Raw genomic sequence first — 15655 nt, forward strand, 5'->3', positions numbered from 1 at the left:
GTTACATTTAGTAGCAATAAACTTGGAAATACCTTAAATGTTAACAGTAACAATGATTAAATCTGCAACACATCTGTGTATTATATAGCTATTAAAACCAATATTGTCCAAGACATTTTCATGACATGGAAAAATTCTCACAGCATATGTTGAGGGGAAAAAGGGGGGATGCAAAATTGTATCTCAATTCAAATTCACTTTAAAAAAAAATAAATTTATTTATTTATTTTTGGCTGCATTGGGTCTTCGTTGCTGCACACGGGCTTTTCTCTAGTTGTGGTGAGCAGGGGCTACTCTTCGTTGTGGTGCACGGGCTTCACATTGCAGTGGCTTCTCTTGTTGTGGAGCACGGGCTCTAGGCACTTGGGCTTCAGTAGTTGTGGCATGTGGGCTCAGTAGTTGTGGCTCTCGGGCTCTAGAGCGCAGGCTCAGTAGTTGTGGCGCACACAGGGCAGGTTGATTTGTTAGTTGTTCCGCGGCATGTGGGATCTTCCTGGACCAGGGCTCAAAACAGTGTCCCCTGCACTGGCAGGCGGATTCTTAACCACTACGCCACCAGGGAAGTCCCCAAATTCACTTCTAAATACATAAATACAGAGGTAAAAGGATTTGTAAGAAATACACTAAGAGAGTTTCACTTCTAGGAAGATGGTATAGAAATACTTTCCCCTATTCCTTCTGATAAATACAGTTAAAACCCCTGGATGTTATATATAAAACAAACTTAAGAAGACTCTGAAAGGTGGAGAGTAGGGGAGGACATGATGGTGAGGTCCCTGGATTCTCCGCTTGCCTCATCTATCCCATATCTGACCTATTTTATTTTCATTTCCTCTGAAGAAGTTCTCTTAACATTTCTTGCAAGACAAGTCGCTGGTGACCAATTCTCTTAGTGTTTGTTTGAGAACATCTTTATTTCTTCTTCACTTTTGAAGATAATTTCGCTGGATACAGAATTACAGGTTGGCGGGTTTTTTCTTTCCACACTTCAAATATTTTACCTCACTCTCTTCTTGCTTGCGTGGTTTATGAAGAGAAGTTTGATATAATTCTTATCCTTGTTCTTCTGTAAGTTTTTTCCACAGTCTTCAAGATTTTCTCTTTGTCCTTGGTTTTCCATAGTTTGAATATGATTTGTCTAGGTGTGTGTTTTTTTTGGTATTTATCCTCCCTAGTATTCTCTGAGCTTCCTGGGTGTATGGTTTAGCATCTGTCATTAATTTTGGAAAACTCTTAGCCATTATTACTCAAATATTTCTTCTGCTCCTTGCTCTCTTCTTTTTCTGATATTCTCAACATGGGTATGTTACACCGTTTATAGTTGTCCCACAGTTCCTGAACATTCTGTTCTGCTTTGTTAATTCTTTTTCTCCTTGCACTTCATTTTTGGAGTTTATATTGACATTTCTTTAAGCTCACTGATTCTTTCCTTGGCCATGCCCAGTCTGTTAATAAGACCATCAAAGGCATCCTTCATTTCTGACAATATTTTTTATTTCTAACATTTCCTTTTGATTCTTTTTGGAGCTTCAACCTCTCTGCTTACATTACCCATCTGTTCTTGTATATTGTCCACTTTTTCCCATTAGTGTCTTTAGCATATTAATCATAGTTATTTTTAATTCCTGGTCTGATAATTCCAAAATCTCTGTCATACCTGAATCTGATTCTAATGCTTGCTTTGTCTCCTCAGACTGTTTTTTTCTTGCCTTTTAGCATGGCTTGTCATTTTTTGTTGGAAGCTGGACATGATGTATTAGGTAATAGGAACTGAGGTAGGTAGGCATTTAGTGTGAAGTAAGTAGGGCTTTATCTGGCCAGGTGTTATGCCATGTTTACTGTCTGCTGTAACTGTAGATGTCTGAGGCTTCAATTTCCCCAGCTATCTTTGTTTTTGTCGCCCCTATTGTTTTTGGGTTTCCCTAGAAACTCCTTCCTAAATAGAATCTGAGACTTGCAGTTCTTTCACCTGTAATCCTCTGTATGCAGAGGCTCTGTGGATGTAGTCTGTGTTGGGGGGAAACGTGCAATAATTCTGTGATTAGGTCTCATTCTTTTGGAGGGTCTGTGTCCCTGTTACCATCACATGTTTTTCTCAGCATTTCCCCCCCTTAGGTGAGACAGGAAGACTAGAGGGAGCTGGAGTTAGCTAATTCCCCTTCTTCAGGTCAGATAAGGCTTTGATAAAATAGTTTTCCCTGAGACCTAACTTTCATTATAGAGAACAGAACAAAGAACAGAACTTGGAGTATTCTCTTCCTCTTTCCCTGCTGGAAGCAGGAGGGGATTTTTCTCTGATCTTCACAGAGAAAACAAGGTGGGGCTCCTAGAGGTAAAACTCATGGAAGTATGGGTCATCTGCCATCCTAAGACTTGGCCCCTCAGAGTTTTTAACTCTCAAGGGAATCCACACTGAGCCTCCAGAAATTTGTTGACTAAAATTTAAGTGCTCTTCCCAGCACTGGCTCCAGCAACAGGTTTCTGCTCTTGGGCTTTATCCACCTCTTTCTCCAGTTTTGAAGGCAGCAGTTTTCCCTGTGATCTCAATTCTTTGATGTATCTAAGAAGAGTTGTTTTTCTGATTCTTCAGCTTTCTTGCTGAGGATTGGAGCGAAACTTCCAAGCTCTTTACATGTTGGAATGAAACTAGAGTCCATAAATTGCTTTTTAATGGTAATTTTACAAAAGTGGGCATCACAATAGAATCAAGAAAGTGAGTCATTTGTTGTTGAGTTTAATTGACCTTAATTATGTTGACCATCTTAAAGAACTGGAACCTGCTTTAAAATTAAAATTAAGACCTACATTACACACATATACACATTCTTACAACTTTATTTTGTTGGCACATTGCTATCCCATGGAACTCCTCACTGCTTAACAAGGAAGACCTTTCACCACCTTTGATGCTTAAGTCTCTGCAATTATATGAAATAGCAGAAGTTTAAAGAGTATAATGATGGGGACTTCCCTGGTGGTGCAGCGGTTAAGAATCTGCCTGTCAATGGGTTCAACATGTGTTCGAGCCCTGGTCCGGGAAGATCTCACATGCCATGGAGCAACTAAGCCCCTGCACCACAACTACTGAGACTGCGCTCTAGAGCCCAGGAGCCACAACTACTGAGCCCGCGTGTCACAACTACTGAAGCCCGCATGCCTAGAGTCCGTGCTCTGCAACAAGAGAAGCCACCGCAATGAGAAGCCCACACACCGCAAGGAAGAGTAGACCCCACTCGCCCCAACTAGAGAAAGCCCTCACGCAGCATCAAAGACCCAATGCAGTCAAAAATAAATAAATTTATGAGATAAAAATAAAAATAAAAATAAAATGAAAAATATAAGGATGAACTGCTTAGGGATCAGCATTTTGAATATATTTAACATTGGCTATATTGTGACTTAATTTTATTTAACAAAATACAGCATATTGTATTTTTTTAATTGAGAAATATTTTATAGAGTAGTAATTCTGTCAATTGTGCATGATATAAACTCAGCCAGAGATAGAGCTTTTTATTCATGCTATAATGGTCATTATCAGGCTAGGAAGTTCTTACGCTTAATAAACAACTGCAGTTTTATAGTGGTAAAAATGCTAAAGTTGGTCAAATTTATTGTAATTACCAATAGAATATTTCCCATAAAATGTAATTTAACTAGGAAGCATTGTTTTTAAGTTACAATTTGTGGAGCTTTTATGATAGCAAATTTGACTTTAATTTTTTTTTTAAACTTAGGTTGCTTCCAGCTGTAATTGATCAGAAATCATTTATTTTCCCTCTGGAATCTGAGGGGAAACTTTGGCAACCCCCAAGACAGCACAGTTCACTTCCACATGCCTTTCCAAGAGTAAAGGTAGGAAGAGAGAAATCCATAGAGACAGAAAGTGGATTGGTGGTTGCCAGAGGCTGGAAGGAGGAGCGGGGGAGAGTGGGGAATGATGTCTAATGCTTGTCAAGTGTCTTTGGGGGAGGATGAAATATTCTGGAATTAAATAGTGGTGATGGCTTCACAACTCTGTGAATCTACTAAACACCATTGAATTATACACTTTGAAAGGGCGAAATTAAAGTTTATGAATTATATCTCCATAAAGCTGTTAGAAAAGAATTTTTTTTTTTTCAAGAGCAAAGGCGGGAAATTGTGTTCTAAATGAGAAAACATGCCATTGTTGTTTCAGATATGTTCACAGCATGGTCAATTTCTATGACAAAAGAGCTTTCTTTGAAGTTAAGTTTCCAGGCGGCAAGGAATAGAGCCCAAGAGGTTTCTGGCTTTTGGTTATTCTTTCAATTTGATTGCTGTTTCCTCCCTGACTCCCCCAAAGTGGTAACAGTTCACGTCTTCTGGGTACCAGATGCTATTTTCAGTGCTTTGGGAACATTAACTTGTTTAACCTTCAGAATAATCCTAGAAGGAGATGTTATTATTATCTTCATTTTATTGATGAAGAAGCCAAGATGCAGAAATGTTAAATAAGTTGCCCAAGAGAACACAGCTAGTGTCAGAGCCAGGATCATGAACCCAGAAATGTAGGGATCCAGGGCTGTGCTCTTAACCACCGTGATACCCTTTTTCAAGTAATAGCTTTATTGAGATACAATTTATATACCATAAAATTCACCCTTTTAAGAGGTTTTTAGTATATTCACAGAGTTGTGCCACCATCACATGGTACCCTTTTTACAATTGTTTGTATTAGTTCTAGCTACTTTGGTAGGAAGCATCTTTGCTGTGGACCTCTTTGTTGCAAGCATTTCCACCACAAGCATTTTTGCCACATAACTAATTGGCCATAAGGCAATTTTGCTATAAGAGATAAAATAACAAAAAACAAAAGAGGGACATTAACAAGGACATAAAGAAGCATGAGAAATGAATAACAAAATTTAAATGACTTTTTTGCAAAATACAAAATATTTGAATACATTTAAAATGTGGGTAGATCATGGCACTACTGTACAAATGACCAATTTTATTTTGTGGGTTTTACCTAAGCACTTGTCTTTCAAGTCTTTCATTCATAGTATTGTATACATATTTTTGTTTGTTTGTTGACTCGTCTCCTTGTTTGGCATTGTGCTTTTTCTTTTTCACTGACATTTCGTCCGTCATTAAGAGAGGTATCAGTTTCCAAATACTAGGGTGCGTGTTTGTACCTGAGCTTTGCGTTGCCCTGTGAAAGCCGCTAAGCTGTGTTCTATTCTTGGCATATTTGTTCCATGTCCGCTGATAGATGTTCCAAAGTTCTGTGTGAAACCTGGCTTCAACTCTGCACCTTCAAGGCCTTCAGTCTCTTTCTCTTTCCAGGTAGTGTGCTTCAAAATAAGAAACCAGCTCTTGGGGCAAATCATCATCAATCAGCCTGATAAAGCCATCAATAATGACTAATGCATTTCAACCAGTGGAAACTGTCAAATCAAAAACTGTCAGCCAGTTATTTTATCTTTCATGGCAGAATTGCCTTATGGCCAATTAGTTATGCAGCAAGGATGTTTGCAGCAAAAATGCTTACAGCAAAGATGTGTACAGCAAAGATGCTTATGATGAGAATACCTTGTATTTTCCTTTATTACATTTGCCAAAATTTGTAACTAGATATTGTTATATGATTTTTTAAAAAATGCCTGACTTCCCACTAGATTATAAGCTTAATGAGGGCAGGATCCATGTCAGTTTGTCCATTGCAATGTAATGCCAGGTTACTCTCGACAAATGTTTGTTGAATGGATAAATGAAACCGCCACAGTGACTTCGAATGGTGTGCTCATCCCCATATAAAATATTAATCCAGGATCTTCTGCACTCTCAAAGCAGCCCACTCCTACCTTTGTCACTGTACTTGTCACATTGGGTTCCTTCAGCCACTATCTGTGGAGTACTTCCTGTGTGCCAAGGACTGTTAGAGGCACCCTGGGATGAACAATTCAGACCAGGTCCCCCCACTCTCACAGAGCTTACATTCTAGGGGAGTGGAGATAGAACATCAATAAGAAAATACCAGGTAATAATAAAGGCTCTCACGAAAAACAAAAACAAAAACAGAGTACTGTTATAAAGGGAGCTTAAACTTCTCATCTTCCTTACTATTAAGCCTCTGCTTTCATTAAATGTTTACTTTGCCAAGAATCTCAGGAGGGCCAGAGTTAGTCCATAAGCGGAAGATTAGAGATCTCCAGGTTGTAAAGACAATGAAATAAAATATATGTGATTAGCACTATTTTAGAACACATAGTTGCTATTATTATTCCAGGAAGAAAAAAAAAAAAAAAAAACTATGGCCAGAAATTTATTTTCCCAAAAGAGTTCTAAATCCTGGCAAATGATTATAAAGATAAAGGATCTTATGTGCCCCGTGTTCTTTTAAATACTGCGAGCAGGGGTGAGCTTCATTTAGAAAGGGGCATGGACTGTTTCCCACCCTGACTTTACCTTCAGGGCCTGGATCCCTATTGTTGTTTTATATCTAATATCAGTGACATCTGCTTAAAAATGCATAACTGCTGACACAAAGATAGCCCTAATTTTGCGCTGTAAAGTCAATGACAAACAGTGCTGTTTTGCCAGCTGTTCTATAAGCCTACTACACCAACTTCAAAGCTTGTATTATTGAGTAGCTGTGAAATCCAGCTGGGATATTACCACCTCTAATTGCCCACTGCCAACCTTTTAAACTAGGTAAACCCCAGTTGCTACTTTAAGCTCTTTCTCCAAAGTGAAGAAATTGTTTTTGGAATTCCATTTCACACCCAAAAACTAAAATGACAAATCACCTGGAGTTTCTCAGTTGTAATTAAGAATCACAATAAAGAATTGTTTATCAATTTCTTTTACATTTGAAAAAGCCATATTCTGATGGCTTTTCTTTATGATATAAAGAAAAGACTGGAGCTAAGGCTCCAAATCAACACCAGCCCAATCCTTCTTTTAGGCACCTTGGACGATAGGCGCACATGTACTCATAACAGTCAAGGAGAGGGTTTGAAATAACAAACGAAATAGATAAGAAGGAGGGAGGAAGAGGAGAAAAACTTTATAGGCCAAGAGAGTGTTTGATTTTCTTGTTGTGTTCGGCAAGCTAAGTCTGAAGCCAATTTCAAATAGAAGCTCCTAAACAGTTTAAACGCAAGGACCTACTTAGAAGCATGACACAATTTGTATGTTTGCGGAGCAGGGAAAAAAGACACATCTCATTGCTTGAGAGTTATTTTCCAAATGAATTCCATAAGATGGATGCTTTATCCCTCAAAACAAATATAAAAATATATATTGTGATCTAATACAATACAGCAATGTGCAAGATCTGTGTCTAAGATGGGAAGAATCTTTAATTTTGTGAATATGGATCTCACTGAGCAAGTGATTTTCAAAATTTGATAAAAACTGAAGTTTTGAGGATTTTTGCCATTATGAGGAAAAACGTGATGAGAGATAAAAGACAGAAAATGTCAGGGCAAGTAAGGGTTGCTTTACAGATTTTCACTGTGAGTTATATCTCACTTAATATTGGATGGGAAAAATTTGCTGGTGAAATAGCGGGTGGATTTTACAGAATAAAGTGGGGAGAAGAGAATGCCTACAAGTAACCAACAAGCACTGTGATCTCTGTCTTCTCATTAGAATATAAGCTCCATGAGAGCAGAAACTTTTAAAAACGATTTTTCCCTTTCTGTGGTTTCTTAGAACCTTCTTAGTATGAAAATATTCAAATAAGCCAAAAATAGTGTATGAATAACTATTTCTCCTTCACCTAGATTTAACAATTGTTAACCTTTACCAGTTTTGCTTCATCTTTTTATTGAAATGTTTTAAAATACAGACATATAGACATTTCACCCCTTAATGCTTTAACGCGTGTCTTTAAAAATGAACACATTCCTACTTAGTCACAATACCATTATCACACCATTATAACATTACCATTATAACAATACTTCCTGAATGTAATAAATACTCAGGTCATATTCAGATTTCCCTCATTATCCTCCAAACGGCTTTTACTGGTCTTTTGTCCAAACTTGGATCTGCTAAGATTTATACATTGTGTTTGATTATTTTATTTCTTAAGTCTCTATTAATCTAAAGCAGAGAGACTCTGTTTAGTTCATTACTGTAACCAGTGCCTAGACAGTGCCCAGCCTGGAGGAGGCTCTCAATAGATGGCAACATGATGGTCAGAAGGATGAGTTCACATCCCGGTTCTCTACCACTTTGGCAAGTCATTTAACCTCTCTGTGCCTCAGTTCCTCATCTGCAAAATGGGCTCTATGACACCCTGTTGTAAGGATAAATGAGTTAACATACGTGCATGTTTGTAACAGTGCCCCATGCATGGTGAGTGCTGTGTAAGTGTTCATTCTTCTTCTTATTTGTTGATGAATACTGGCCAACCTCACTTATGTACCTGATATGTACCAGGCAGTATTTTAGGCGTCTGCCAAATTTCTCTACTCTCATGGGGCTTACATTCTAGTTGGGGTAAGGTAGTCGTTAGGAAAACAGAAAACAGTTTGAAAAGTAAACATAGAGTATGTTAGTTGATGAGAGAAAAGTTAGGTTAGGAACATAGGGAGTGTTGGGATGATCTCACTTGGAAGGTGACACTTGAACAGAAATCTGATGGATATGGGGAAGCAAGTCATTTGGCAAATAATTGGGGAAAGAGTATTCTAGGCAGAGAAGACAGAACCTGAAAAGACCCTGAATTAGGAGTGTGAACAGCAAGGAAGCTAGAGAGGAATGTGCAAGGGGGAGAGAAGTAGGAACAGGGATAGGGACCAGATCTTGCAGACCATTGTAAGGACTGCGGAGATCTGAGTGAGATGGGAGGCTTTTCACCAGGGGACGAATCGGATATGATTTGCAATTGACAAGGATCACTCTGGCTGCCAGGCAGAGAATATGATGTAGAAAGGCAAGGGTGGAAGCAGGAAGACCATTCAGGAGCCTGTGTTAGCCATGATGATGAAATCATATCTCACCCTCACAACATTTCTGAAGGAAGGAATTATTGTTATCCCCATCTGACAGACGAGCATATCGAGGATGAGAGATGATAGTAACTTAAAACTAAGAAATAGGAGAACTGGGATTCAGACTCAGCTCTGTTTAACTTCAGAGTCCTGGCTTTTCCTCACCACTGTTAAAAATACGAAACCTTGAGCTCCCTCCCTGTGTTTGCCACAGGGAAATTTACAACTGGGGAAAAAAAAGAAAGCAGCTGAATAAATTCCTGATTTTTTCCACAAAAGTTCCTAACCATCCCCAGAATTATCCTCGGATATGTCCCTCTAAACTTGCCCAAAGAAACTTCTCAATGCAATGCTCCTGATAAAAGTGACCTTTTCCATTTCTGATTTGTTGCAGTGATACTAATATGGCAATTGTGAAGCCACATTAGAATTATTTATAATACACTATTATACTCTATCATATGCAATGCTGTTTTACTGTAATTGGTTACCATTCAATTAGTTTATATATATAAAGAGGTTTATACTTTACAGTATAACTTACGGCTAGTGGAACAGGTGATTAAACATGGTATTTGGGGTTATTTCTATAAAAAATGGGCATCAAAAATAGGCCCTTAGCAGGACAGGAATAAAGATGCAGACGTAGAGAATGGACTCGAGGACAGAGGGAGATCAGCTCGGTGCTTTGTGACCACCTAGAGGGGTGGGATAGGGAGGGTGGGAGGGAGATACAAGAGGGAGGAGATATGGGGATATATGTAGATGCATAGCTGATTCACTTTGATATACAGCAGAAACTAACACACCATTGTAAAGCAATTATACTCCAATAAAGAGGTATAAAAAAAATAGGCCCTTAGGACTATATTTTCTAATAACATTGTTTCTATGAGAAGAGTCAATTAGCTACATATTTATGACTTAGAGCATCTTCTCCAGAAACATAAGCTATTTACTACAACTGCAAAGCACACTCAAAATTTATTATATGGTATTCCATGGTTCAATAACATTTCAAAGATGGCATCCCAAATTTCTCCTGCCTCTCTCCCTGGCTTACCAGGGGATGCTAACTTCTGGGCATTCAGGGAGCCCTCATTCCCTGGCCACCAACACACGAGAGTAGCTTGTAGCAAAAGAAGGGAGGTCACGGAATTAGCAACTGGCCCATGTGCCATAAAAACAGGACAGAATGTCACCTTTGGCACACGCTACTGCTATAAGCTGATGACAGTGTCTCCATGGCATATTGTAAGAATGACACAAACACAGTAAAACTAAAAAATGTCTTTCCTCGCTGGTGTGCTGTTTCATTTCTTCAAATATTTTGATTTTAATCCTACTATGTGCTAGGTGCTGGAATGCAAATTTCAGTGCTGTAGGTGCTCACAGTCTGTAGACAGGCATTCTACAGACAGAGTGGTGAGTGCAATATTAGAGGTTTGGCAAAAGTACTCTGGCAGGGCCAGGGGGATATGCCAAATGCCTGGGCTTTGTTGTAACCAGTCAGTACATCATCTCTAAACTCTGTTTCAACCACAGCAGTCTCTGACCTCTATGTCCTAGTCTGCCAGCTCACATAGTACATTCTTCCAACAATTCTTCACTTCCGTAAGCACCTTCAATCCACTGACCTCTCATTATTTCACTATTTATCACTTTTATCTTATTGTACTTGCTTCCTTAGCTAGGGGAGAGTGCATGATCGTGGCAGAAATTTTTAGTTCCCTACCCAGTATCCATTCCCTCATCTGCATTACTATAAACTGTGATTTTGTTCAGGATGGCATCATGCCAGGCGGAATAAGGGTCCTCATTTCTGAGCCTTCCTTGCAGCTAAGTATGACCATGTGTCCCAATTCTGTCCAGTGAGTACTGAGCAGCAGTCTCCTGGGGTTGGTTCTAGGGGATATTTTGCTTTCCAGATGAAAGGATATAGTAACAACTGGCATGTCCCTTCTCCCATTTCCTCCTTCTTTCTCCCCTGAACACAGACATGACAACTGAAGTTGCAGCAAGCATATTGCAACCACAAGGTGACAAGTGTAGGGACAAAGGGCAATATTCTGAGGATGGTTAGGACAGAAAGGGGGAAAGGGACTGGGCCCCAATGGCGTTCATGAACAGCTGATTTTTAGCTAGATATATGGGCGCCCAACATAAAGACTACATTTCCCAGCATCCCTTCCAGTTGGACATAGCTATATGACCAAGTAGTACTGACTAATGAAATGTTAGGGGTGGGTATTGTGGGAAGTTTTCTGGAAACTGCCTTAAAAGATAGCTGACTTGTGCTCTTTGATATTTTTCTTCCCCTTTCTCTATTCTGCTGCCTGGAATGGGGCTGTGTTGGCTGGAACTCTAGCAGCCATCTTAGACCAAGAGGAAGAGGCCCATATATTAGGGATAGCAGAATATTAAGCTGGAAGGAGCCTGGTCCCTAGTAACTTCCTGGATTTCCAAACCAACCCTGACTAACCTATCTCTGGACTTCATATACATAAGAACAATAAATTCTGTCTTACTGAAGTAATATTCTTCCAATTTTCAGTCACATACAGCAAACAGTCTTATTCTCATTACCGTTATCCTTCTCATTACCAAATATAATTTTTCTATGTCTGGATTTATGGGGTTTTTTTTTTCTTTAACTGGAGGTGAGATACGTATTTTAATTAGTGAGCAGAAGTTCAATCATTCTGAAGGTCATGCAGAGGATGGATTGGAGGTAAGGAGACTCATTGTAGGGGCCATTACAGAGGTCCATGTAATAATCAATGAGGGCACAGATCAAAGCAGTGCCTGTGGGGATCAGAGAGGAAGTAAAGGATAGATAGATCCTGATATATAGGAAGTTAAATCAAGAGTGTATCAACAAACATTTCGTTGTAATGGGACAGCATGTTATGATGGAAAGAGGCTTTTGAAGTCAGAGACATCAATACAATCCTGTCTCTCCACTTTTGGATTATATGACCTTGAGAAGTCCCTTAGCCATTTGTCCTCATTAGTAAAGTAGCGATAATATCATATGCTCCCTCTTCCCATTTTAAGGGCTATAGGACAGCACTTGGATTATAACAAGCCCCGCATATTATGGCGCCAAGTACAAAATAGAGGCTGAATAAATGTTAGCTCTCTCCCCCAACCTTCCTCTTGTTCTACAATTCAACTACAGGAATCAGAACATAGGACAGGCACATCGGAATGGAATTAAAGTCTTAAGGTTTTGTTAACCTGAGGCAGCTGGGCTTTTTAGAAGCAGCTTGGGGTTAAGTGATGCTGTGATTGTTGATCCCCTAGCCTAGCAGGGAGGTAAGAGGGAATATCATAAAGCATAGAATGTTAGAATTCAAATAATAAATTAATGAATAATTAAATTTTAACTACACTTTAATTTTAAATATAACTTATTACGAAAATTTACCTTTGAATGGACACAAAAACAAAATGAAATCCATGTAACCATCACCCAACTTTAACAGTTGCCTTAATTTTACCATTCTTATTTCATCTATTCCCTCCACTTTTCTCGGTGAAGTCTTTTAAAGCAAATCCCAGACATCATGTCATTTTACCTTTAAACACCTCAGATAATGACTTAAAAAAAAACAGAACTATTATCTCATCTAACAAATTTAACAATGCATTAACAGTGTATAATTCTCAGTCCATGTTCAGTCTTCCCCAATTGTTTTAAAACTATTCTTCTCTTGTTTGTTTGAATCAGGATGTAAACATTGTCCACATATTGCATTTGTGGTTTTTTGTTGTTGTTTATTTTTTAAAATTGAAGTATAGTTGATGTACAATATAAGTTACAGGTGTACTATAGTGATTCTCAATTTTTAAAGGTTATAGTCCCCATGTTGTACAATATCACACGTTACATTTGTATCTCATTTTATCTATAGCAGTTTCCCTCATTTAAAAAAATGTCACTTATACACAACATTGTAAATCAACTGTACTTCAATTTTTTTAAAATGTCACTTATTAAAGAAACCAGGTCATTTGTCATACAGGTTCTCCACCCCCTTAGTCTGGATTGGCTGACTGCAATCTCATGGTGTCATTTTACACATTCCTCTGTCCCTAGTATTTCTTGTAAACTAGTAGTTTTATCTAGAAGCTTGGTCAGATTCAGGTGACATCTTTTTGTTGGGAATACTTCACAGGTGGTGTGGTGTACTTCCTTTTATAGCATATCAGGAGGCAATTTCTTCTCTCTCTTTTAATGACGTTATTAAGATTGATCAGTGAGTCTGAGTATTACCAGTTTGATCTATCCTATATAAGTTCCCCACAACCGGGCTTCCCTGGTGGCACTGTGGTTAAGAAACCACCTGCCAGTTCAGGGGACGCAGGTTCAAGCCCTGGTCCGGGAAGATTCCACATGCTGTGGAGCAACTGGTCCCATGCACCACAACTACTAAGCCTGTGCTCTGGAGCCCACGAGCCACAACTACTGAGCCTGCATGTCACAACTATCGAGGCCCATGTGCCTAGAGCCCATGCTCCACAACAGGACAGGCCACCACAATGAGAAGCCCGCACACAGCAACAAAGAGTGGCCCCTACTCACCACAACTAGAGAAAGCCCACGCACAGCAGCAAAGACCCAGTGTAGCCAAAAATAAACAAATTAATTAATTAATTAAAATAATAATAATAGTAAAATTCCCCACAACCTTTCACCTAATGATATTAGCAAAAACTGATATTTACCTAATTATTTCATTAGGGATTACAAAGTCATAATTTTATTTGTTTATTGGTAATTTTATAATTCTATCATTCCTTCCGCATTTATTATCTTCTCTGAAGAACTTTCCCTTAGCAACTCTTTGGTGAATCTGAAAAACAGATTTTCAGGAAAAGCGGGATAAATGTATGATTCTTTCTTTGATCTATCTACTTTCAGATTAATTTATCAATTAGGGTTTTTTTGGGGAAGGGGGAAATATTATTAAGAACTATAGATTTTTATATATTTGAAGTGTTTCACTGCATTGCGTTACTATTTTGGGGCCTGTAGGATCCTGAGTAGTACTTTATCATTTGAGATACTTAACACACATTAGTCACTTAAACCTCACAACCCCATGTAGGTAGGTATTACTACCCAGTTTTAACAAATGAAAAATCTAGATCATATAGCTTGAAGTAGGACTTGGTATCTACTGTTCTTTCAAATAAATATAATAATGGTTGAAAGAATCAGAGCATTAAAGGTGACTGGATTCTTTTTCTTTTTTTTGGTTTTGAGATTAAACAGCAGATATCTTTAACCAGTGGGAATATGATATTAACCAACATACACTTTAGAAGGCATTACTTGTAGTGGGACTTCCCTAGAGGCACAGTGGTTAAGAATCCACCTGCCAGTGCGGGGGACACGGGTTCGATCCCTGGTCCGGCAAGATCCCACATGCCGTGGAGCAATTGGGCCCGTGCGCCACAACTACTGAGCCTGCACTCTAGAGCCCGCAAGCCACAACTACTGAGCCTGTGTGCCACAACTACTGAAGCCCGTGTGCCTAGAGCCCGTGCTCTGCCACAAGAGAAGCCACCACAATGAGAAGCCTGCACACCACAACAAAGACTAGCCCCCGCTTGCTGCAACTAGAGAAAGCCCGCATGCAGCAACAAAGACCCAACACAGCCCAAAAAAATTTTAAATTAAAAAAAAATTTAAAAATAATTTAAAATTAATAAAATTGAATTTAAAAAAAGAAGGCATTACTTGTAGCAAACACTGTTGAGAATAATGTTATGCTGATAACACTGTAACTTAGTAAATAGCTTGTCTCAACTTTGTTTGTGAAGCATTTCAATTTTGATTACTCTGTGTGGGATCTACTGCTCAGATGTATGTCATTTTATGGTCTGCCCATGTCTGGGGAGCTGGCATTACACGCTGCCTAGTGTTTTTAATTCAGAACTTCTTCTAAAAGAAACCTTAGCCTCTTATGTTCAAGCCTTAGTTTTAATAGCATAAGCTATTTCCTTCTTATATCACTTTGTGGGCATAGTAATAAAATAAATACCACAAAATCACTGATGAGATGAAAATTGAGCTCCCTGCTCTGTGCAGCCATGTAGGTAAAACAGTAATTGGCTCTGATAATAACTTTTGTTCTTACAAACCGAAGTCTAAATGAGAGTCACATTTGATATATCTGCTTGTAATTACTATCAAAAGGAGAGGATACAAAGTTTAGATTGTTTAGTCACTCAAGGTAGATTAAATAAATTGCTGTCTTTTCTTGAACAATTTAAGAAAATTTTCCGAAATTACTTCTGATATTTATCTCACTGTTGGTAAAAAATGATCATCTTCCAGAGCATTGCTTTTATGCTTAATGGAATGATTAATTTTGGTTTTGTTTTTAAATCTATAATTATTTTTCTTGAAAAATCTTATTACTGGGTCTGACAATGTAGCTTATGCTCATAAATATTTCCCTATACATCTCTATAGATGGTTTGTAAGATAAATTTAGGTTATGAATGTATATGACAGTGATTTTCAGTGAGACCATTTGACATTTTTATATTATTTAAATGTAAACTCTTAATATTTTTTAAAAGGGGAATTAAATCATATGTGCTACATATTATTTTGGCATACACGTGCTTTGGAGTCAAAAGAGAAAATAGTAGAATATTAATAATTT

At 38.4% G+C, this 15655-nt stretch overlaps 1 protein-coding gene across 1 annotated transcript in view; it reads left to right on the forward strand.

Annotated features, from left to right (window-relative positions):
- IQCH (IQ motif containing H) overlaps positions 1–15655 on the forward strand; it is a 209916-nt gene that overhangs the window by 16611 nt on the left and 177650 nt on the right. The window contains exon 4 of the mRNA XM_067751661.1: positions 3738–3855. Coding sequence (XP_067607762.1) covers positions 3738–3855 — 118 coding nt within the window. The remainder of the gene's footprint in view (positions 1–3737; positions 3856–15655) is intronic.

This window comes from Pseudorca crassidens, chromosome 1 (genome assembly GCF_039906515.1).
Source record: "Pseudorca crassidens isolate mPseCra1 chromosome 1, mPseCra1.hap1, whole genome shotgun sequence".
NCBI lineage: Eukaryota > Metazoa > Chordata > Mammalia > Artiodactyla > Delphinidae > Pseudorca > Pseudorca crassidens.